General features: G+C 43.3%; 1 protein-coding gene across 1 annotated transcript in view; it reads left to right on the top strand.

Annotated features, from left to right (window-relative positions):
- The window catches only part of LOC121571960 (RNA polymerase II subunit A C-terminal domain phosphatase), a 106353-nt gene that overhangs the window by 51569 nt on the left and 30988 nt on the right, over positions 1 to 23796 (top strand). The window contains exon 12 of the mRNA XM_045221984.1: positions 13234 to 13538. Within this exon, the coding sequence (XP_045077919.1) occupies positions 13234 to 13538 (305 nt within the window). The remainder of the gene's footprint in view (positions 1 to 13233; positions 13539 to 23796) is intronic.

Below are 23796 nucleotides of genomic sequence, written 5' to 3'. Positions count from 1 at the left end.
CACTCTGGGTGCCACTGCCTGGGGCGTCTGACTGAAACCGGTCCCAGGTTGTGGGTGGGGAATCATAGCAAAGCAGAAGAGTTTCCCATCACCTTGACAAAAATGTCAGATGGTCCAGAGACCAGTCGCCTGCCTGTGATGATGATGATGATGATGATGATGATGAGGTTATAGAAGAGTTTGAGGCTCTGTTTATTTGCCTGCATGCAAACATGCTGTTAGTTTTATTTAGCTGGCTGTCTAAAGCTTCCCTCTGAACTGACCAAGCTGCCGGGGACAGATAAGAGATGCTGCTATTCGATGTGTAACTCCAAAGGCTCTTGAATCAATGGGTGTCTTTTAATATGTAGTTGAGGCTATGGGTAGTGTGAACAGTCCTATGGTTGGCCTTGCAGTGATGTGGAGGGGATTGCCATGCAGCTGAAGAGCAAGATGTTTTTCTCCATTTTGAGAGCTTAGTCAAGAAGTTGTACATTTTACATGGTACTCACTGTTGGGTTTATCACTAGCTAAAGAAATAGTCTATGGAAAAAGTTTACATATTTTACAAAACACCAACCAACCCCTCCTATACACCTTGTCTTATTACATCCAACATCAATCTTTTCCGATCAGTTTCCAATCTCTAAAAGACAAACCCAGACATGACAGTTTCTCATGCTGACCCTTAACAAGCAGACAGACATCCCAGTGGATTAGAGTAGAGCCGGTGTTAAAATACCACATCGCTGCTGGACGTCACCCTTGCCTCTCCCTGGGACAACGGCCACAGACAGCCTACGGACACAGTTCTGAATGTCTCACCCCATAATCCTTTGTCTGATCAGATTGAGGTGATGGTGTTTGCTTCACTGCTGACTTCATTGCTTGCTTTGTTCCTAGCTCATTCTGACCTTTTTCTTTGGTCCGTGTCAGAAATCAGATGTCCTTTTTAAGGACTGACTGACGTGTGTTCAGGAGTAGATTTGTAGAGGTTTCACTTCCAATCACTTGAATCTGTTTCCCTGTAGGAGATGGCTACACTTCTTCACTTCTCAACCTTCTATTGTGTGTGCTGCAGAGAGTATAAGTATTACTCTCTGATGAAGGCTTGATTTTGCTGTCCAAGGTGCTGAAACAGGCCATACAGGGTTAGCTGTCCTCTCACAGACCACTTTCCTCACACCAGACTGAGTTATGAGGTTTGTACTGTAGGGTCAGTTGCTGTCAGTGATCAGTAAATTACAAAAGTCCCTGGGCCATGCCAGGCCACTCCATCACCAGGGGTGCGACACCATCATCGGTCCCAAAACCTGGAACCATGAATATTCCCTCTGATCAGTTCTTCATTTACACAGTCCTTCGCAACCTGACAGCAACACTAACAGTCACTCAACTGTCTGTCCGGGCAACATACTCGGAGGCAGGACTGTTTGGAGCTGTACCCCTCTGTTCTTTTTCTTGTGAGGAGGGAGAGGATATGGGCATGGAAAGATGTCCCCTTTTTATACTTAGTTGGGCATATTGGTATCTGTTTTCGTAGGTATTAGATGTCAAGTGAATGAATCCTTGTCGGTTCCATCTTTCTTTTGATTTCCTACAACTTTTCACTTTTGCCTAAACACCATATTTTGGGGTTTTATCTGATCTAACAGTTTTATTAACCTATAATACTGCAGGTGCTTTCTTATTTCTCTTGGTAAGATGGAGAAAATAAGTTGTCCTGTCCTTTACTGTTCATCTGTGCCTCTTAACAAAATCCCATCACACAGCGAGGCAGAGTTACATGCCCTTTGATTTGAGATTTTTATTTATCTCTGTACCTGAGAGCAGAGTCCCTGTAAGGGTTGGACTGGAAGCTTAGAGCAGACAAGACGAGACTGAGCTGCTTTGAAGATTTTTCTTCCTTCTGGGGTAATTGCTCCTATCAGGACGGGACTAGCTCCTGGGTGCTCTTGGCTGTGTTACAGAGGAAGCATATGGCCATTGATCTGGCCCTGACCCCGAGGAGCACAGTGAGAGGACTGTGGAGAGAGAAGTGGCAGTGGAGGTCTCTGTCTGTCAGAGGCTCAGTTGTAGCGTGGGTGTCTGCCACCTCACTAGTCTCACTCTACCTCAGGTACATTTTCTTCTTCTCTCCTTCTTTCCCCAGTATGTACTTGTCGTTCTTGTATTTTAGAGTTTATTTATGATATATCCATGAATTTCATGGTGTGACTGACAGGTGGTTATTGTTAAAACTTTCCTGAGTTTGGCTAAGTGGACAGTAAAATCCAATAAGCACCCTGGTAGTATCTAGTGTGATGCCCCTGCTGGGAGAAGCTCTTTCTTTCTCTGTGTGTCATTTTGGGAGTGAACTATAGGAGCTCAACAGAGACACTGTGGGAGATTGTTTTAATGAGTTTAGGCTGCATGAAAGAGTTTGATTATCTACAATAATTGTCTAAGCTGGCGACTTGCAATTATTTTTTTCTTTTTTCATGCTCCCAATATTTAGTGTTTTCTTTTCTATCAATAATCTTCTCCATCACTCCATTTGGGCTCTTCCCCTGCTCACATCAAGCAGCCAATCATCTGGGCGGCCAGTAAAGGTTGTATAATCCCCTCAATGAAGTATGTTGGCGTGTACATTTCCCTTTAGACTGCTCAGGGCTGACTCTCTCTCTCCAATAATCTAGAGCAAACAGCAGTGGGGCAGGAAGTTGAGCTCTGATCGACTGACCCTCTGAACTCTCCTTGTCAGTGTGAGTCAATCAACCTCTACCCAGTCAGTCTATCCAACTTACTCTGTCTGCGGGAGAGTGCAATCTACCTCTACCCAGTCTCTCTGTCAGTCTTTGTCAAGTTGACTTCGCCTCTAGCAGGAGTATTACCCAGTCTGTGTGTAAATGGCTTAGCCAGTCCAGTCTCTTAACAAATAGCAATGTTTTTCTCTCTCAGCCAGACTCCACAGTACTTCAGATTACCTCCTGAAGACATTGAAAACATTTCCCTTCACCTGAAACGAATTCTTTTCAACTCCAAGGACAGAGTTTTTGAAGAAAGTGTTGCTATTGATTTGAGTCCCATTGTAAAGGAATCTCACCACCTGAGCTGGTGAATGGATAATGATTTGACTTGCATTAACAATGTGTCCTCTCCTCTCTCTGTGGTGCTGTAGAACTGTGGTTCCTTCCCTTCAGCACACTTTGCTGCTGCATACTCACCCCGTCACCCATTCAGGAGCCAAAGTTAGACATTAAACTTCACACTCTCTTCCATCCTGAAGTTTATCTCAACAGTCATCCATATTTATATCTTAAATATAATGGTAATTCATTCACTTATGCTTCTTTGTAAAGCAAATGTCGGCTAGTGTGCTTGATAAATAGTGAAAATTAGCACAAAAAGCAATAACAGTAAATTATTGTCAGCTCGTGCTTACATGGTGTGTGTTTTCACGCAATAGCGGTTGGATTTCATTTAGCGGTTATCCCTTGTGCTAACAGTCGACACAAATCTTCGCCACTTTCACTTCCCACAAACATGTCGCTTGCAGGTGACACCGGTATCTTGGGGTTCTGTTCTTTGTGCATCTTGCCACCTGGCACTGTCTCCTCCCCTGGAGCTGTGTGCAATTTGGCTCGCATGGAATCTTTGCTGCTTCCTTGGCCCTGGTCTCTCACGTAGCGCACATTCCAGACTCATGATGAGGTCTCTCCTGGGGCATGGTGTTGTTGATGCACTGCTTGAACACGTGTGTTGCTAGCAGCCAAGTCAGGCATGTTGTAGAGCAAAACAACAGGCCAGCGGTGGGTACCTTCTTTCAGAGTACAGCCATGCCATCTGATCCAAAACATTCACACCAACCTATGGAGTAGAGTAGAAAACATTAGGATTATTTTCCCATAGGAAAAACAACACACGTTGTACAGAAGAGCATAATGCATTGCATAAGTTGATCTACATATGGCGATGCGTCTTATGTACTATTGACATACCTTTCTTTGGTTATAGTTCATAATAATGTCCGGTTTTCTTTGTCCACGTCGACGGCAACTATCGGATGCATGGTGATCATGACAGAAACGTTATCTCTTGCCTTGCATTGTTAAAGTGTGAGTGTTGTCTTGTCATTTTTTAGCACTGTTTTACATGTACATTTTAGTCATTTAGCAGACGCTCTTATCCAGAGCGACTTACAGTTAGTGAGTGCATACATTTTCATACTGTTGTGGAGAACAACGGCTGTGCAGGTGCCTTATTTTGCGCAGAGGGAGGGAGCTTTGTTCATGGTGCCGATTAGGCTTGTTGTATTTGCAAGCAACTTGTTCGCCAATGACAGTGAAGTGAATAAATTGTCCACGGTGACATTTCTCCTCTTGCCAACGGAAGGTTCCACAAGCCTCATCACCACATTCTCCAAGACTCGTTCACCTGCTGCCCAATGTGGATCTTTTCCCAAATGGTGCCGTCCCTTCCTCTCTCTCTCCTGTTGTGGGGCGGGGACCTGCTCAGTGTGTACCGTTCTGGCTTTTTTGCGCTTAGGCCTCTGAGGTGTAGGTTTAGACTGAGGCTCAGAATCAGAAGAAAAATCATCAGAGATGTCATGATACATTTCTTCCCCACCATCTGAGTCATTTTCATCCAGATCTTGTAGCAGCGCTAACGCAGCATGTGCATCCATTCGTCTTGGTCTTCTTGCCGTTGTAAATTACACACGCTCTCACTGTGTATGTACTCCAAGTAGGCCAGAGTAGACTGATAAAACTGCTTGGATTTCAAATCAAATTTTATTTGCCACATGCACCGAATACAACAGGTGTAGACATTACAGTGAAATGCTTACTTACAAGCCCTTAACCAACAATGCAGTTTTAAGAAAAATAAGTGTTAAGTAAAAAATAGATAAGGTAAAAACAAATAACAGTAGGGAGGCTATATACAGGGGGGTACCGGTACAGAGTCAATGTACGGGGGCACGGGTTAGTCGAGGTAATTGAGGTAATATGTACATGTGGGTAGAGTTAAAGTGACTATGCATAGATAATAAACAGAGAGTAGCAGCCGCGTAAAAGAGGGGGTGGGTTGGGGAGACAATGCAAATAATCCGGGTAGCCATGATTAGCTGTTCAGGAGTCTTATGGCTTGGGGGTAGAAGCTGTTGAGAAGTCTTTTGGACCTAGACTTGGCACTCCGGTACCGCTTGCCGTGCGGTAGCAGAGAGAACAGTCTATGACTAGGGTGGCTGGAGTCTTTGACAATTTTTAGGGCCTTCCTCTGACACCGCCTGGTATAGAGGTCCTGGATGGCAAGAAGCTTGGCCCCAGTGACGTACTGGGCCGTACGCACTACCCTCTGTAGTGCCTTGTGGTCGGAGACCAAGCAGTTGGTGGACTGATATAGGGTAAATACTATTTTGAGATTATAATTAGAATATACGAATACAATAGAATGGCCCGCCCTGTTCTTCCATTCACAATTGGTGATTACATAAGTATGCATCGTTCCCCTCACTCATCAACTTACCCATTCTCCCCCTTTCTCCCCCATCATACTATACTTCCTTTGTGTTGGTATGAAATTAGTTTCGGTATAGTTTAGGTTAAGTTTCGAGGCAATTATCGGGGTGATTAACAACTGGGCACGGCACATTACAATGTCGGGAGAAGGAGCGGAGCAGGCCCTACTGTTGCGAGAAGGAGGGGCAACGGGGGAAAACCATTCAAATAATGACATGCCCTCCTTAAACTGGTTATAACTCCAGTTCTGTTTGTGATATTAAGATTGTAACAAAGACAGTGTGTTATATAGACTTATTTAGGTCAAGTCAAAGACTGAGGAGGGCATGACTTAAAAAATGGCAGAGTAATAAAATAAATAAATTGATGAGCAGTCAAAATGACTGCTTTAGCTGTTCTAATGTTAAAGAGACTGACCATATGGGACTCTGAGACACGCGGTACAGTACAATAGGTCCTGTGTCCTACCTGGGACAAGACGGTGAATGATTAGGACAAATGTTTCAGGTTCTCCGATTACTATTGTGGAGGTACTTTATCAAACACATTTCATGGTGACACCTCACCAGTTCTGCTTTCACACAGTACTACTGGTGACACCTCCCCAGCTAAAGGCATTATCACAGTGATAACGCTGAACCTGCAGTTCCCTGCAGCTCCCTTGGGATCCACTTGTGCCCCTGTTGAGCATCATGACCGGACATATCACATTCACTTCTGCCTATAGCAGCTTATTATAGGCCTTCTTACAAGCTCTCTTATCAGCCTTCAGTCATCTTCTTAGCCTGAGTCACTATACCAATAATGCAATTCATCCGTGATGTCCAGATATGAATTATAAAGGTACATTATGGGTAATGCGGTCAAAATAGAGACAGGTCTCATAACTCTTTGTAAAGCCATGCTGTTTCCAACCCCAAGGTTGTTTAGACAGCTCAGGTCACAAACTGCATGTAGTTTCCTATGAGTAATATGTATTGAATTTCATATCAGGATTTTACATTTAGCCTTGGGTGAAGATTTTCTATTTCTGCCTCCTAATTTGACTCTTAAACATATTTACAGCTCTCATGTCTAGGAGTAAACTCTGATACTTTTCCTCTCAGTTCTCTTTGTTCCTGTTAACTGAAGTTTATAAAGAAGACATGGACACCCATGTGTGTCTAAGCTGGCTCTCGTCTGCCTATCTGTCAATCACTCTGATTGACATGTCCTCCGACCAGTAACGGTGTCAGTGTCTCGCATTACAGGTTTGGCTGTGAGCCTTCCCAACTTTTAAGCCCAATCGCAACACACTAGTAGACAGTGGGTGGGTGCGAAATAGCACCCTATACCCTAACTGGGTCCTGGTCAAAAGTAGTGTAGGGAATAGGGTGCCATTTCAGACGTTACCAGTGTTCTCTAAGGGATGGATCAAAGCTATGCAGTGTTGTCTAGAACATGTTCAGCTGATGTTGTTTTCTTCTTATGGACATTGACAGATCCAACTGATCCGTTCTGTTTGTGTTTCATCGATACACATCCATCCACACGTCCACTGCTTTTCTTCCATGTCCTTTCATTAGAACTCAAGCAGACAGAAGTGAATTGACTGAAAGGAAATCGTAATGACTCCGAGGGAGAAGGAGAGAAGGGAAGAGCTGTACATCTGTCTGTGTGGGCGTCAGATCATTCTAAAGTCCTGCTGTCAATTATCACGTCTGTCTCTGTCTGGATCGTTGCATTTGAAGTGGCCAGTAACCAAGGTAACTCATGCAAAACAGATTTAGCGTTGAGGTGTGTGTACCTGGCTCATGGTCATATCTATACAGTGGACTGAAGGCAGCCAGACTGAATAGAGTCTGAGATACAGTCCAACAAGTGGATCCAAGCTCCAATCCATCTACACTGAACAAAAATATAAATGCAACATGTAACAATTTCAAAGATTTTACTGAGTTACAGTTCATATAATGAAATCAAGTCAATTGAAATAAATTCATTAGGCCCTAATCTATGGATTTCACATGACTGGGAATACAGATATGCATCTGTTGGTTACAGATACTTGTAAAAAAAAAAAGGTAGCGGTGTGGATCAGAAAACTAGTCAGTATCTGGTGTGACCACCATTTGCGTCATGCAGCTTGACACATCTCCTTCGCATAGAGCTGATCAGGCTGTTGATTGTGCCTTGTGGAATGTTGTCCCACTCCTCTTCAATGGCTGTGCAAAGTTGCTGGATATTGCTGGGAACTGGAACACGCTGTCGTACTTCCAGGAATTGTGTACAGATCCTTGTGACATGGGGCCATGCATTATTATGCTGAAACATGAGGTGATGGTGGCGGATGAATGACATGACAATGGGCCTCAGGATCTCGCCACGGTATCTCTGTGCATTCAAATTGTCATCGATAAAATGCAATTGTGTTTGTTGTCCGTAGCTTATGCCTGCCCATACCATAACCCCACCACGACAATGGGGCACTTTGTTCACAACGTTGACATCAGTTTGAGAGAAATATACTTTTTGTGCGTATGGAACATTTCTGGGATCTTTTATTTCAGCTCATGAAACATGGGACCAACAATTTACATGTTGCGTTAATATTTTTGTTCAGTGTACATAAACCTTCAGAGCGTTTTATGGCTCTGTTAAGGCTGGTGTGCCTGTGTAGTGCCCTAAACTCGCCAGCCCCTGCTTTCTTCAGCTTCTTACAAAAGTTTCTAGACCACTGTGGTGTAGAGCTGAATGAGCGTGACAAATTACAGCAGACACGGCAGTCCAAAGCCTAGAGTCATCGTTTTCTTAAGGCACTAACACTTTACTCTTCACTGGTGCGCTTCACTCATTTAGGGGTAGAGAGGCCAGTGCCTTTAGCTAGCAATAAAGAGTTCTGAATTGCCTTTATATTCCGGCTTCACTGCTCCTCGTAATGGTGAGGCCTCCGGAACACTCTGGCTCCCTGCAGCCTCCATGCGGTGTTCTGAGAGGCAGTGCTGCTGCTGCGGCTTGTTTCTCTCTGCTTGGGCCCTTATTATTCACAGGAACATGACGTTGTGTGAAGAGAAATGCCTCTGGAAAAGACCATGGATGCACCGCAAATTGCGCTCTATTTCCTTAATCAGCTTCTTGATATGCCACACCTGTCAGGTGGATGGATTACCTTGGCAAAAGAGAAATTGCACTGCTTTTGTCCAGGGCCCATATGGTCTGGTCTAAAGTAGTGCACTATGTAGGGAATAGGGTGCCATTTCCGACACACACAACGCTGGTTCTGGGAATTGTTGAAAGACTGCCACTCTGCAGGAGACAGATATGAACCACTCTGACATTCTGAACCGAATTCTGGCTTCTGCAGGGTAGTGATTTGAGCCAATCACAAGGCAGCCATTGGGGTATGGCCACACTGCCCACTGCAGGTACAGAGATGGGTTAAACTGAATGTATTCAAGTTAGGCATATGTTTTTGCAAGCAACAGGTAGTAGTGGGTGAAAGAGAGGAGCCTGTTTGGTTGTCCGTGACTGTCAGTTCAAGGGTTACGGTGGTTGTGTTTATCAGCCATTTTAATAAAAGCCAGAGACCATTGTATTTGTTTTGTCAGTCTCTGTAATCCCTATTGATCTCAGCAAGACTCTCCTTGGGGATTTTGGGGTTTGTTCGTCTTATTGCGAATGCCGTCTTGCCTCCGAGGGACCAAACATAGCCAGAGGGGATGACTGCTCTGCAGGGTTCTTATTGACTCAGTGCATTGTGTGGAGATGATTCTGTGATGTGAGAGCTTACATTGATTTTAAGTTGTCAAGAATATTTGTTGCTGAAATGTGCTTTAGGGGTCAAAGAAAGACTTGATTTGTGTTGATGGTAGTTTATGCTTGGTTTGTCATTGAATATCTGTAAAATAGCTTTAGTGCACTGCATTTCACTGTCGGCATTCATTTCACACCATTTCGGTGTTGGCATTATTTTTATCGGTAGAGTTAGAATGGATAGATAATCTAAGTACTATTTCTTTCACATAAGTATCTTCTGAGCCATTGGAATGAATACAGCTCTTTGTCATCGGTAGCATCTCAGTGCCTCTTGTATTGATAGATTATAACTAAAACTGTCTGCAACAAGTCAGCTGAAACACCAATACCCTGCTGCCATTATGTGATGTAAATCCTCCTATCTGACTAGTGGTGAGTTGTGATATATCGTCTACACTAGTTTAAAGTCCCGCTCTGTGATATATAGTACTTTAAAGGGCATCTCTGTGATATATATATATATACAGTACTTTAACATCATGTCTGACAGAAAGATGGTCCTGCCTCCTTGAAATGCATCAGGAGCTGCCATAGGCACTGTTATTGATCATGTGGGAAAAGTGCCGTTAGAAAGACAAAATTCTTCAAAGACAAAAACTGGCAGGGCAGTGTGTGTTTGGGAAACACATAGCAGTTCTGCAACAGGAATCCACAGGCTTAAGCTTGGTCTTAGGCTACTTTCTGTCAATGAGAAACACACACAAAACCCTCCTACCAACAGTCATTTCATCGACATTCCCAAAGATCCCAGAAATGTTCCATACGCACAAACAGCTTTTTCTCTAAAATGTTGTGCACATCGCTGTTAGTGAGCATTTCTCTTTTGCCAAGGTAATTCATCCACCTGACAGCAGGTGTGGCATATCAAGAAGATGATTAAACAGCATGATCATTACACAGGTGCACCTTGTTCTGGGGACAATAAAAGGCCACTCTAAAATGTGCAGTTTTGTCATACAACACAATGCCACATATGTCTCAGGTTGAGGAAGCGTGCATTTGGCATGTTGACTACAGGAATGTCCACCAGAGTTGTTGCCAGATAATTAAATGTTAATTTCTCTACCATAAGCCGCCTCCAACGTTGTTTTAGAGAATTTGGAAGTACGTCCAACCGGCCTCACAACCGCAGACCACATGTAGCAACGCCAGCCCAGGACCTCCACATCCGGCTTCTTCACCTGCAGGATCGCCTGAGACCAACCACCCAGACAGTTGATGGAACTGTGGGTTTGCACAACCAAAGAAATTCTCCACAAACTGTCAGAAACCGTCTCAGGGAAGCTCATCTGCGTGCTTGTCGTCCTCACCAGGGTTTTGACCCGACTGAAGTTAGGCGCCGTAACTGCCTTCGGTGGCCAAATGTTCACCTTCAAACTGTACTAGGCAGATGGCAGACTGCCTAGTACTACAAACAGTACCCCATGATGGCAAAGCAAAAACAGGTTTTTAGATTTTTTAGCAAATTTATAATAAAACTACTGAAATGTAACATTTACATAAGTATTCAGACCCTTTACTCAGTACTTTGTTGAAGCACCTCTGGCAGCGATTACAGCCTCAAGTCTTCTTAGGTATGACGCTACAAGCTTGGCACACCTGTATTTGTGGTTGGATGGGGAGCGTCGCTGCACAGCTATTTTCAGGTCTCTCCAGAGATGTTCAATTGGGTTCAAGTCCAGGCTCTGGCTGGGCCACTCAAGGACATTCAGAGACTTGTCCCGAAGCCACTCCTGCGTTGTCTTGGCTGTGTACTTAGGTTCGTTGTCCTATTGGGAGGTGAACCTTCGCCCCAGTCTGAGGTCCTGAGCGCTCTGGAGCAGGTTTTCATCAAGGATCTCTCTATACTTTGCTCCATTCATCTTTGCCTCGATCCTGACTAGTCTCACAGTCCCTGCCGCTGAAAAAGATCCCCACAGCATGATGCTGCCACTACCATGCTTCACCGTAGGGATGGTGCCAGGTTTCCTTCAGACGTGACACTTGGCATTCAGGCCAAAGAGTTCAATCTTGGTTTCATCAAACCAGAGAATCTTGTTTCTCATGGTCTGAGAGTCCTTTAGGTGCCTTTTGGCAAACTCCAAGTGTGCTGTCATGTGCCTTTTACTGAGGAGTGGCTTCCGTCTGGCCACTCTACCATAAAGGCCTGATTGGTAGAGTGCTGCAGAGATGGTTGACCTTCTGGAAGGTTCTCCCATCTCCACAGAGGAACTCTGGAGCTCTCTAAGAGTGACCATTGGATTCTTGGTCACCTCACTAACCAAGGCCCTTCTCCCCCGATTGCTCAGTTTGGCCGGGTAGCCAGCTCTAGGAAGAGTCTTGGTGGTTCCAAACGTCTTCCATTTAAGAATGATGGTAGCCACTGTGTTCTTGGGGACCTTCAATGCTGCAGAAATGTTTTGGTACCCTTCCCAAGATCTGTGCCTCGACACAATCCTGTCTCTGAGCTTTACGGACAATTCCTTCGACCTCATGGCTTGGTTTTTGCTCTGACATGCACTGTCAACTGTGGGACCTTTATATAGACAGTTGTGTGCCTTTCCAAATCATGTCCAATCAATTGAATTTACCACAGGTGGACTCCAATCAATTTGTAGAAACATCTCAAAGATGATCAATGGAAACAGGATGCACCTGAGCTCAATTTCAAGTCTCATAGCAAAGGGTCTGAATACTTATGTAAATAAGGTATTTCTGTTTTTTATATTTAATTAATTTGTAAAAATATATAATCTGTTTTCGCTTTGTCATCATAAGGTATTGTGTATAGATTGAGGATAATTAAAAAAAAATCCATTTTAGAATAAGGCTGAAATCAAATCAAATCAAATCAAATTTTATTGGTCACATGCGCCGAATACAACAGGTGCAGACATTACAGTGAAATGCTTACTTACATTGAAATGTTCCGAATGCACTGTAAATAAGGTATTTCTGTTTTGTTTTTTAAAATATACATTTGCAAAAAAATGTAAACCTATTTTTGCTTCATCATTATGGGGTATTGTGTGTAGATTGAGGACATTTTTTTTATTTAATCCATTTTAGAATAAGGCTGTAACGTAACAAAATGTGGGATAAGTCAAGGGGTCTGAATACTTTCCAAATGCACTGTATATTATCCATGTCGTTGTTGAGCAATGACTCTGAGAAGCATAGTATATTACAGTTCTTATTGTCCCGTTGATAAGATAAACTGGACGAGCTCCGTTCAAGACTATTCTCCAGCAATTGCACGTTCGCCAATAGAACAGAGGGTGGAGGCGATTTTATTCATTCGCCAACGTAGTCTCATCAGGGTCCCCGCAATCCGGCCTCTATAGTGTCGTCTTCGGGAATTTGGGCCTGGTCCGGGATAATCAATGTCTTTCGTCTCCGACTCGTCCAAATCGAGTTTAGTGATAGCTGTTCTGATGTCATGAAGCACTTTTCGGTCATAGGAAACAATGGCAAAAATAAATAGACAAAGTGGCACAATTGGTCATTCCCTCCAGCACCATTCTATTAGCTAATAATGTATCAGATTAAATTGAAAGAAAATATTTACTCAGCCATTTTTCTGCAGGACTGTAAAGCCTTTGCCTAATGTGCATTCCTATAGACTTTCGAGGTAGATTTTCCTCTCTGAATAACGGAGGTCCAAACAGCATCTGATTGGTGTTCCCTGCAGGCAGAGAGGCATCTGATAGGTTAATCCCTGGAGAATAGACAGTAATTAAACTTGGTAACAGGCCAGAGGAATCCATATGTGAAGAGCTAGTATGTAATTTGCTGCTGGGTCATGTTAACTGATGTTGCCACCTGATGTGCAAGTGAAAAAACTGTAAGTAAAGAGTTAAAGTAAGTGGTTGGTTCAGTATATGTAGTGCTCTGGTGGACCATGAGAGGACTACTGTACTGTATAGACCACCCTACCCTGGGGGAGCCAAGCCTCACCAAACCACCTCTCTGTTGACAGGTGGACGACATGCTAGATGAGGAGAGCGATGAGGAGGGAGAAGGCCGGGGGAAGAAGACTAGGGAGATGGAGGAGGAAGGGGAGATGGAGGAGGAAGAGGAGATGGAGGAAGAAGAGGAGGGGCAGCGGCCAAAGGGTAGTGGACAGAGCACTGAGGGAGGGAAGCACCACCAACGGCACCACGAGCAGCAGCACCATCACCAGCTGCAGCAGCAGGGTCTGGCCACCGTCGTAGAGGAGACGGCGAAGACACAGGCGCCACCTAGTGACCAGGGCGGTACGACGACGACGGACAGCGTGCCAAGGTAAGGCCAGCAGAGTACCACCTTTAAACCAGGCAGGGCAGTGTTATGTAACCCATTACCAGATTAGCTGTTTTCTAATGGAAGAGTATAAATGTTACATAAGCAGCTTAATGATGAGAGTTTAAAGACGTCTGTAGCTATAAAGGTAAGGATTGTGAAGGTAAGTGATGCGGTCATATTCACGATTGCAGGTTTGTCTCTGTTTGGTCATGTGGGGGTAATACCGAAGTAGCCGTCCTCTCCTTCAATATTCCAGGCTTGGTCTGTTTCCATGGTGATGTTTCCAAACTGGGAACAAACCAGCCAGATGGAGAGGGTAAGGGTTACAGTCTCCCACTTCTGCGGGACAGGGTAGCGAGTCTACACTTCCAGAAATCTGCCTCCCAGATGCTTGTCCTGCCCTGCGCTGACGCTGCCCAGTTTAGAGCCTGGAGACAGGGTGTAAAGGCCTCCATCTGTGTCCTCCACCTCCACAACAGGGAGGCCAGGTGGGACTGGAAAGCTCCCTGCTCCTCAGTCATATGGTGTCCCGCCTAGGGATGTGCACGGTTATTCAAATATTCGAACGGAGGGTAGTATTCGAATACTTGTGGGATTATATAATTTTTTGCAATAAAAAAACTATTATAGGCCTATTTTAACACTGAATATGCTTTTTCTAAATTAGCTCAATGTGTAGCAAGTGGATTAAGAGTTCTCTAATGCAATGCAGGATTAAATCAAATTACGGAATTAAAAGTTAGCGAAATGAGAAGGAGTAGGCTACAACGAGAAACCAACAGGTAGGTGGTTGTTTTATCTGAATGGGGTTGGGGAGAAAGCGCAGCATGTAGCCTCAATTAGCCTAGCTAGCTATAGCTGGCTATCTTACCTAGCTAGCTTCTCTCGGCTACTCCAGTCAAAACAGGCTCTGTTATATGGGATGGTAAATAACATTGTAGCTGTGAATAGAGTTTTCGCCCGCGCCCTTCCCAGAAACCACTTTCTCAAAGCTAAGAATCCAGATCATGTTCTGCGCATCTTATTTACCGCACAAAAACAATCAGTGTTTGTGATGTAGGCTAATCTTTATAGTTGCTGCCATAATGTAGCCACTAGCTAGAGTTCCTGAAAAAAGAACACTACTATGTTGACTACCTGTCTGCCTCCTGCTTAGCCAATCTTTTGCAATGATGAGCCACTCTGTTTGTTCTAGCAAGAGAACGAAAGACCTGCTCCTGTGCAAAGTACCTCATCCTGCTCTCTCTCTGGGTTGAACCTGGCAGCTCTGATTGGCGAAGCTGCGTAAAGGAGACCATTTCATTGTTTGCAGGTTCTGTGTGCTTGTACAAACAGAATGGTGCTGTAGCCCCTCTGTTTTCTCCTTCTGCCTGTTTCTGTGCCCGTCTCTCTTACCGTCCCATGCCAAATATCCACAACAAATGTACTATCAACTACAGGAGTTTTTAAAAGGTTGAACACCAGGAGAAAAGCTAGTGGTGGAGAACCCCTGTAAGCTAGCCTGAAATACAAACTTCAAGTGGAACAGAACAATATTCAGCTTGGCTTTCAACTGCCTGGTTCCAGCTCTGTTGATCTGGGTCTTTTCTCCCAATGTCTGCCTGAGCACTGCCTGTTTTATTTGTTCCTCATGGAAGGATGGGGCACTGGTCTGTTGGGCACCTGGGCCGTGTTCAGCAAGGTACAACACTTTTACATTTTAGTAATTTAGCCGACACTCTTTTCCAGAGCCACTTTCAGGAGCAATTAGGGTTAAGTACCTTGCTCAAGGGCACACCGACAGATTGTTCAACTAGTTGGCTCAGGGGTTTAAACCAGCAACCTTTCGGTTACTGGCCCAACGCTCTTAACCGCTAGGCTAACTTCCGCCCAACATTGTGGAGCATTCAGATATAAATATATTATGTAGAACAAACATGCCTCTGAAAACATGTTAGCTGTTTTCATGAAAGAGCGTTCTATCAGTGCCACGTCTGGCCGACCATGCTACAGTAGTTTACTCTACCAGCGTCTCCTCAGAGCCCTGACGCTGCTGATAGACATGCAAATTAAATCCATTAAACAGACCAGGGATGAAAAGCAGCTTGCCTTGTTACCGATAGCTTTCTCTCTCTCCTCCCCATCTATCCATCCATCCATCCACCCATCCCTCTCTCACGCTTTCTGTCTTTCTATCCATCCACCCCTCTCTCCATCTCTCTCCTTTTCTCTCCTCTACTGATTTAATGTGTAAAGCTGTCTGTTTCCAGGGCATTGACGGTAACGTCAGGATACAATACCTCTGAATACAACACACTGGTGAGACTCTTAGCTTAAAGTGTATTTGTAGAAGCCTGGCATTTATATATGAGTACCTAGTATAACACATTCATACAACATGAAATATCCCTCACTGCTAGTCTAATGGTGTGGTACTGTTAAATAAATAAGAAAAGTGAGTACCTTCTACGGAATGACCGGATGTACATGGGACTGAATTGGACTGGTTCTATTTTGGACTAAGAGGTGAGCATGCCTCCATCTCTTTTCTTCTCCATCTTTACATCCCTCACCTCCACCACTTCTTCATTTTAGCCTCTAAACTGACAGGAAACTGTTGCTAAGATACAGTAGAACTAGAGAGCCATAGAACCGGCTTCTCTGTTCTCTGAGACTTCCAGCCCCTCTGGCGTCCTGGTCCCCTGAGAAGTTATTTAATTTTAAAAAAAATAGATACAAAATGATTTATTTTTTATGGCAATACCCCTCACCCCAGCTCTATCTTTTCAATAGAATTAATGACGGCTGATGTTTGCTTAAAAAAAACCATGGAGGGATACAGAAGAAAATAGTTTGGATTTTCATCCAAGTCTGACAACATCAAAACACATTGATTAATTGAAAACTCTGTTTGTCACTCAGTTATCTTGAATTAAAGTAAATGTTTGCACTGTCATTTCTTGTTTGTGCAGCTCTTCATTCAGTTGAATGCACAAAGGCATATGTGGGATGCCAACAGAACTGAAAATGAAATAAAGAATGCACCTTGCGTTCCTCCCCTCCTGTTGGTCATTCTCTTTCACCACAGGAGTAGAATAACAATTCTCAGAATCCCTGTGAGATATAAGGCTACAGTGCCCTCTGTTTACTAAATGGTTATTCAAAAAACTGCCATTGACTGGGACTTTTGCAATCTGCGATATTTAGACGAGACTGATTGATGATGTTTCCGACTTCATCGACGACTTAATTTTTCCATGGTCAGTTGCCATGGATACCGTCAGGGCAGAGAACAGTAATATGATGTTGTCAAGTTCTGTAATTAACTACTGGGAGAAAAAAGGACAATTTCATCACTGCCCTTCTAACCAATTTAAATCCGCTTTGAATGCTCCAAATTTTCAGCACATCTATACTCCCTCCTTTATCTGCACTTTCAACTTGATGTTGAAATTAAATCAGTCAAGGTGGGTTAAGGTCAGCCTCAGAAATCAGGAGCTGAATATCCCGGTTTCATTCTGACGGTGCGTTAGTACCTATTACCCATAAGTCATCAACAGTGATTTATGTGGACGATTGATTGTGAATGGTCGTAGTAAAAATGAAAAAAAAAAACAGCACTTTAAGTTTCAAGTAGTTTTTTAGTCAATGAAAATCAGCAATCAGCAACCACTCCACACCATGTTATGCTACTCTTGTCATCTGGAGTGGTGTGGTCGGATGCTTGATTTCCGCAGCGGCTAAGAGCTTTCTTCAGGAAGTCAAGGCATTTTGAGGGTAATAATAGAGACTAATGCCGTCATGGTCCCTAGCTGTGTTGATGTAACAGATACAGGATGGAACAAATCTCTGGCCATTAAGTTGATGGAAGTTGAGTGGCTGTAATAGTGGGTTAGGATGGCAATGACGCACAGAATCATCAGCAATCAATTATTCTAGAAAATGAATAATTTCTTCCCCCACACTGCAACTGAACTGCCTGAGCAAAGTAGAGGTGATATACAGTGGGGGGAAAAAGTATTTAGTCAGCCACCAATTGTGCAAGTTCTCCCACTTAAAAAGATGAGAGAGGCCTGTAATTTTCATCATAGGTACACGTCAACTATGACAGACAAATTGAGATTTCTTTTTCCAGAAAATCACATTGTAGGATTTTTAATGAATTTATTTGCAAATTATGGTGGAAAATAAGTATTTGGTCACCTACAAACAAGCAAGATTTTTGGCTCTCACAGACCTGTAGCTTCTTCTTTAAGAGGCTCCTCTGTCCTCCACTCGTTACCTGTATTAATGGCACCTGTTTGAACTTGTTATCAGTATAAAAGACACCTGTCCACAACCTCAAACAGTCACACTCCAAACTCCACTATGGCCAAGACCAAAGAGCTGTCAAAGGACACCAGAAACAAAATTGTAGACCTGCACCAGGCTGGGAAGACTGAATCTGCAATAGGTAAGCAGCTTGGTTTGAAGAAATCAACTGTGGGAGCAATTATTAGGAAATGGAAGACATACAAGACCACTGATAATCTCCCTCGATCTGGAGCTCCACGCAAGATCTCACCCCGTGGGGTCAAAATGATCACAAGAACGGTGAGCAAAAATCCCAGAACCACACGGGGGGGACCTAGTGAATGACCTGCAGAGAGCTGGGACCAAAGTAACAAAGCCTACCATCAGTAACACACTACGCCGCCAGGGACTCAAATCCTGCAGTGCCAGACGTGTCCCCCTGCTTAAGCCAGTACATGTCCAGGCCCGTCTGAAGTTTGCTAGAGTGCATTTGGATGATCCAGAAGAGGATTGGGAGAATGTCATATGGTCAGATGAAACCAAAATAGAACTTTTTGGTAAAAACTCAACTCGTCGTGTTTGGAGGACAAAGAATGCTGAGTTGCATCCAAAGAACACCATACCTACTGTGAAGCATGGGGGTGGAAACATCATGCTTTGGGGCTGTTTTTCTGCAAAGGGACCAGGACGACTGATCCGTGTAAAGGAAAGAATGAATGAGGCCATGTATCGTGAGATTTTGAGTGAAAACCTCCTTCCATCAGCAAGGGCATTGAAGATGAAACGTGGCTGGGTCTTTCAGCATGACAATGATCCCAAACACACTGCCCGGGCAATGAAGGAGTGGCTTCGTAAGAAGCATTTCAAGGTCCTGGAGTGGCCTAGCCAGTCTCCAGATCTCAACCCCATAGAAAATCTTTGGAGGGAGTTGAAAGTCTGTGTTGCCCAGCGACAGCCCCCAAACATCACTGCTCTAGAGGAGATCTGCATGGAGGAATGGGCCAAAATACCAGCAACAGTGTGTGAAAACCTTGTGAAGACTTACAGAAAACGTTTGACCTGTGTCATTGCCAACAAAGGGTATATAACAAAGTATTGAGAAACTTTTGTTATTGACCAAATACTTATTTTCCACCATAATTTGCAAATAAATTCATTAAAAATCCTACAATGTGATTTTCTGGAAAAAAAATTCTCATTTTGTCTGTCATAGTTGACGTGTACCTATGATGAAAATTACAGGCCTCTCTCATCTTTTTAAGTGGGAGAACTTGCACAATTGGTGGCTGACTAAATACTTTTTTTCCCCACTGTATGTGTGACATTGTCACAAAGTTGAGTGTTTTTTACTTTAAGCACAGAGGGATGGAGAGCCCTTGAGTTAACGCCACCATTCATCTTTAAAATCACTGAAATGTTATTGGCTGAATTCTTCTCCAACTCTCCATTCGTGTTCTGACTCTCCAACACTACTTTACTGAGTAGAGTTTTGACATTTCTTCCTGGCATGCTCTCTTTATTTCTTTTTATGCGGTTGAAAATATCGCTTAAGCTACCGTCTAAGCTGGAGTGAGTAACGTGAGCGATTTTCCCATGTTGACATTTATACTGTAATTAAGTTTGTGTTTTGTCTTGACTCCACTACCTCCTATTTCTCTCAGGACAAATCGAGGAGAACAGAGTCCTTTATCATGCTGTTGAGTTTGGCAACTCTGTTTTAAAGTCTAGAACCACTGGTCAAAGTTTTGAGAATGACACAAGTATTGGTCTAAACAAAGTTTGCTGCTTCAGTGTTTTTAGATATTTTTGTCAAATGTTACTATGGTATACTGAAATATAATTACAAGCATTCCATAAGTGTCAAAGGCTTTTATTGACAATTACATTAAGTTTATGCAAAGAGTCAATATTTGCAGTGTTGACCCTTCTTTTTCAAGACCTCTGCAATCTGCCCTAGCATGCTGTCAATTAACTTCTGGGCCACATCCTGACTGATGGCAGCCCATTCTTGCATAATCAATGCTTGGAGTTTGTCAGAATTTGTGGGTTTTTGTTTGTCCACCCGCCTCTTGAGGATTGACCACAAGTTCTCAATGGGATTAAGGTCTGGGGAGTTTCCTGGCCATGGACCCAAAATTTTAATGTTTTGTTCCCCGAGTCACTTAGTTATCACTTTTGCCTTATGGCAAGGTGCTCCATCATGCTGGAAAAGGCATTGTTTGTCACCAAACTGTTCTTGGATGGTTGGGAGAATGTTGCTCTCGGAGGATGTGTTGGTACCATTCTTTATTCATGACTGTGTTCTTAGGCAAAATTGTGAGTGAGCCCACTCCCATGGCTGAGAAGCAACCCCACACATGAATGGTCTCAGGATGCTTTACTGTTGGAATGACACAGGACTGATGGTAGCGCTCACCTTGTCTTCTCCGGACAAGCTTTTTTCCCGGATGCCCCAAACAATTCGGAAAGGGGATTCATCAGAGAAAATGACTTTACCCCAGTCCTCAGCAGTCCAATCCCTGTACCTTTTGCAGAATATCAGTCTGTCCCTGATGTTTTTCCTGGAGAGAAGTGGCTTCCTCGCTGCCCTTCTTGACACCAGGCCATCCTCCAAAAGTCTTCGCCTCACTGTGCGTGCAGATGCACTCACACCTGCCTGCTGCCATTCCTGAGCAAGCTCTGCACTGGTCGTGCCCCGATCCCGCAGCTGAATCAACTTTAGGAGATGGTCCTGGCGCTTGCTGGACTTTCTTGGGCGCCCTGAAGCCTTCTTCACAACAATTGAACCTCTCTCCTTGAAGTTCTTAATGATCCGATAAATGGCTGATTTAGGTGCAATCTTACTAGCAGAAATGTCCTTGCCTGTGAAGCCCTTTTTGTGCAAAGCAATGATGACGGCACGTCTTTCCTTGCAGGTAACCATGGTTAACAGAGGAAAAACAATTATTTCAAGCACCACCCTCCTTTTAAAGCTTCCAGTCTATTATTCTAACTCAATCAGCATGACAGAGTGATCTCCAGCCTTGTCCTCGTCAAACTCTCACCTGTGTTAACGAGAGAATCACTGACATGATGGCAGCTGGTCCTTTTGTGGCAGGGCTGAAATGCAGTAGAAATGTTTTTTGGGGGATTAAGTTAATTTTCATGGCAAAGAGGGACTTCGCAATTAATTGCAATTCATCTGATCACTCTTCATAACATTCTGGAGTATCTGCAAATTGCCATCATAAAAACTGAGGCAGCAGACTTTGTGAAAATTAATATTTGTCATTCTCAAAACTTTTGACCATGACTGTATATAAAGCATATAAGCACTACAGCAGAGGGATATTATTTCACTGACTGAGCTTCAGAGGTTTCAGACATGCCTAGCCACCACCAGTGGTGTAAAGTACTAAAGTAGTACTTTAAATATTTTTACTTTAGTCGTTTTTTGGGGGGGTATCTGTACTTTACTATTTATATTTGTGTCAAGTTTTACTTTTATTCCACTACATTCTTAAAGAAAAGAATGTACTTTTTACTCCATACATTTTCCCTGACACCCAAAAGTACTCGTTACATTTTTAATGCTTAGCAGGACAGGAAAATGATCCAATTCACGCACTTATCAAGAGATCATCCCTTGTCATCCCTACTGCCTCTGATCTGACTCACTAAACACAAATGCCTTGTTTGTAAATTATGTCTGAGTGTTGGAGTGTGGCCCTGGCTATCCGTAAATGATTAAAAAAAATACAATTGTGCCGTCTGGTTTGCCTAATATAAGGAATTTGAAATGTTTATACTTATACCTTTGATAATTAAGTATATTTTAGCAATTTACTTTTTGGTACTTTAAAACCAAATACTTTTAGACTTTTACTCAAGTAGTATTTTACTGGGTGACTTTCACTTTTACTTGAGTCATTTTCTATTAAGGTATCTTTACTTTTACTCAAGTATGACAATTGCGTATGTTTTCCAGCACTGGCCACCACATTGATGACCATGCTGTAACCACAAACACTGATAGTAAACCAAACAAATAATCTGCACATAGCATGACAATTACAATACTTGCCATTTCCCAATCAATAATGGTTGATAGGTACAGTTGAAGTCGGAAGTTTACATACACCTTAGCCAAATGCATTTAAACTCAGTTTTTCACAATTCCTGACATTTAATCCTAGTAAAAATTCCCTGTCTTAGGTCAGTTAGGATCACCACTTTATTTTAAGAATGTGAAATGTCAGAATAATAGTAGAGTGATTTATTTCAGCTTTTATTTCTTTCATCACATTACCAGTGGGTCAGAAGTTTACATACCCTCAATTAGTATTTGGTAGCATTGCCTTTAAATTGTTTAACTTGGTCAAACGTTTCAGGGAAGCCTTCCACAAGCTTCCCACAATAAGTTGGGTGAATTTTGGCCCATTCCTCCTGACAGAGCTGGTGTAACTGAGTCAGGTTTGTAGGCCTCCTTGCTCGTACACGCTTTTTCAGTTCTGCCCACAAATGTTCTATAGGATTGAGGTCAGGGCTTTGTGATGGCCACTCCAATACCTTGACTTTGTTGTCCTTAAGCCATTTTGCCACAACTTTGAAAGTATGCTTGGCGTCACTGTCCATTTGGAAGACTGATGTCTTGAGCTGTTGCTTCAATATATCCACATAATTTTCCTTCCTCATGATGCCATCTATTTTGTGAAGTGCACCAGTCCCTCCTGCAGCAAAGCACCCCCACAGCATGATGCTGCCACCCCCGTGCTTCACGGTTGGGATGGTGTTCTTCGGCTTGCAAGCCTACCCCTTTTTCCTCCAAACATAACGATGGTCATTATGGCCAAACTGTTCTATTTTTGTTTAATCAGACCAGAGGACATTTCTCCAAAAAGTACGATCTTTGTCCCCATGTGCAGTTGCAAACCGTAGTCTGGCTTTTCTATGACGGTTTTGGAGCAGTGGCTTCTTCCTTGCTGAGCAGCCTTTCAGGTTATGTCGATATAGGACTTGTTTTACTGTGGATATAGATACTTTAGTACCTGTTTCCTCCAGCATCTTCACAAGGTCCTTTGCTGTTGTTCTGGGATTGATTTGCACTTTTCGCACCAAAGTACGTTAATCTCTAGGAGACAGAACGTGTCTCCTTCCTGAGCGGTATGACTGCTGCGTGGTCCCATGGTGTTTATACTTGCATACTATTGTTTGTACAGATGAACGTGGTACCTTCAGGCATTTGGAAATTGCTCCCCCAAAAAATTTCTGAGGTCTTGGTTGATTTCTTTTGATTTTCCCATGATGTCAAGCAAAGAGGCGCTGAGTTTGAAGGTAGGCCTTGAAATACATCCACAGGTACAATTGGCTCAAATTATGTAAATTAGCCGATCAGAAGCTTCTAAACCCATGACATCATTTTCTGGAATTTTCCAAGCTGTTTAAAGGCACAGTCAACTTAGTGTATGTAAACTTCTGACCCACTGGAATTGTGATACAGTGAATTAATCTGTCTGTAATCAATTGTTGGAAAAATTAATTGTGTCATGCACAAAGTAGATGTCCTAACCGACTTGCCAAAACCTATAGTTTGTTAACAAGAAATGTGTGGAGTGGTTGAAAAACAAGTTTTAATGACTCCAACCTAAGTGTATGTAAACATCCGACTTCAACTGTATTTGTCTTGGTGCCAATGTCAGAGACGAGTCATGCCTGGCTGTCTGCCTCAGGGTAGCAGGGATGAGATGAGTAAGATGACGGCCGTGTCTGTGTGTGTGTGTGTGTGTATCCGTGCATCCGTGCGGCGGGAGCCTGTTTGTCTGTGTAAACTGTCAGTAGACCGCAAAGAGCTGTCGGCCTGCCGCGGGCTCTCTTTCTGGTCTGTGTTATGATGACCTGGAGACTCAGCATGCCAGACAGGGATCTCAACAGGTCACTGGTGCCTCAGCAATCATGAAAACGCATGAATATGTGTAATAAGTAATGATTGAACTTAAGCTCTTACAGC

The sequence above is a fragment of the Coregonus clupeaformis genome, chromosome 8 (assembly GCF_020615455.1).
Source record: "Coregonus clupeaformis isolate EN_2021a chromosome 8, ASM2061545v1, whole genome shotgun sequence".
Lineage (NCBI taxonomy): Eukaryota > Metazoa > Chordata > Actinopteri > Salmoniformes > Salmonidae > Coregonus > Coregonus clupeaformis.
This window is presented reverse-complemented; position numbering and strand designations above follow the sequence as displayed.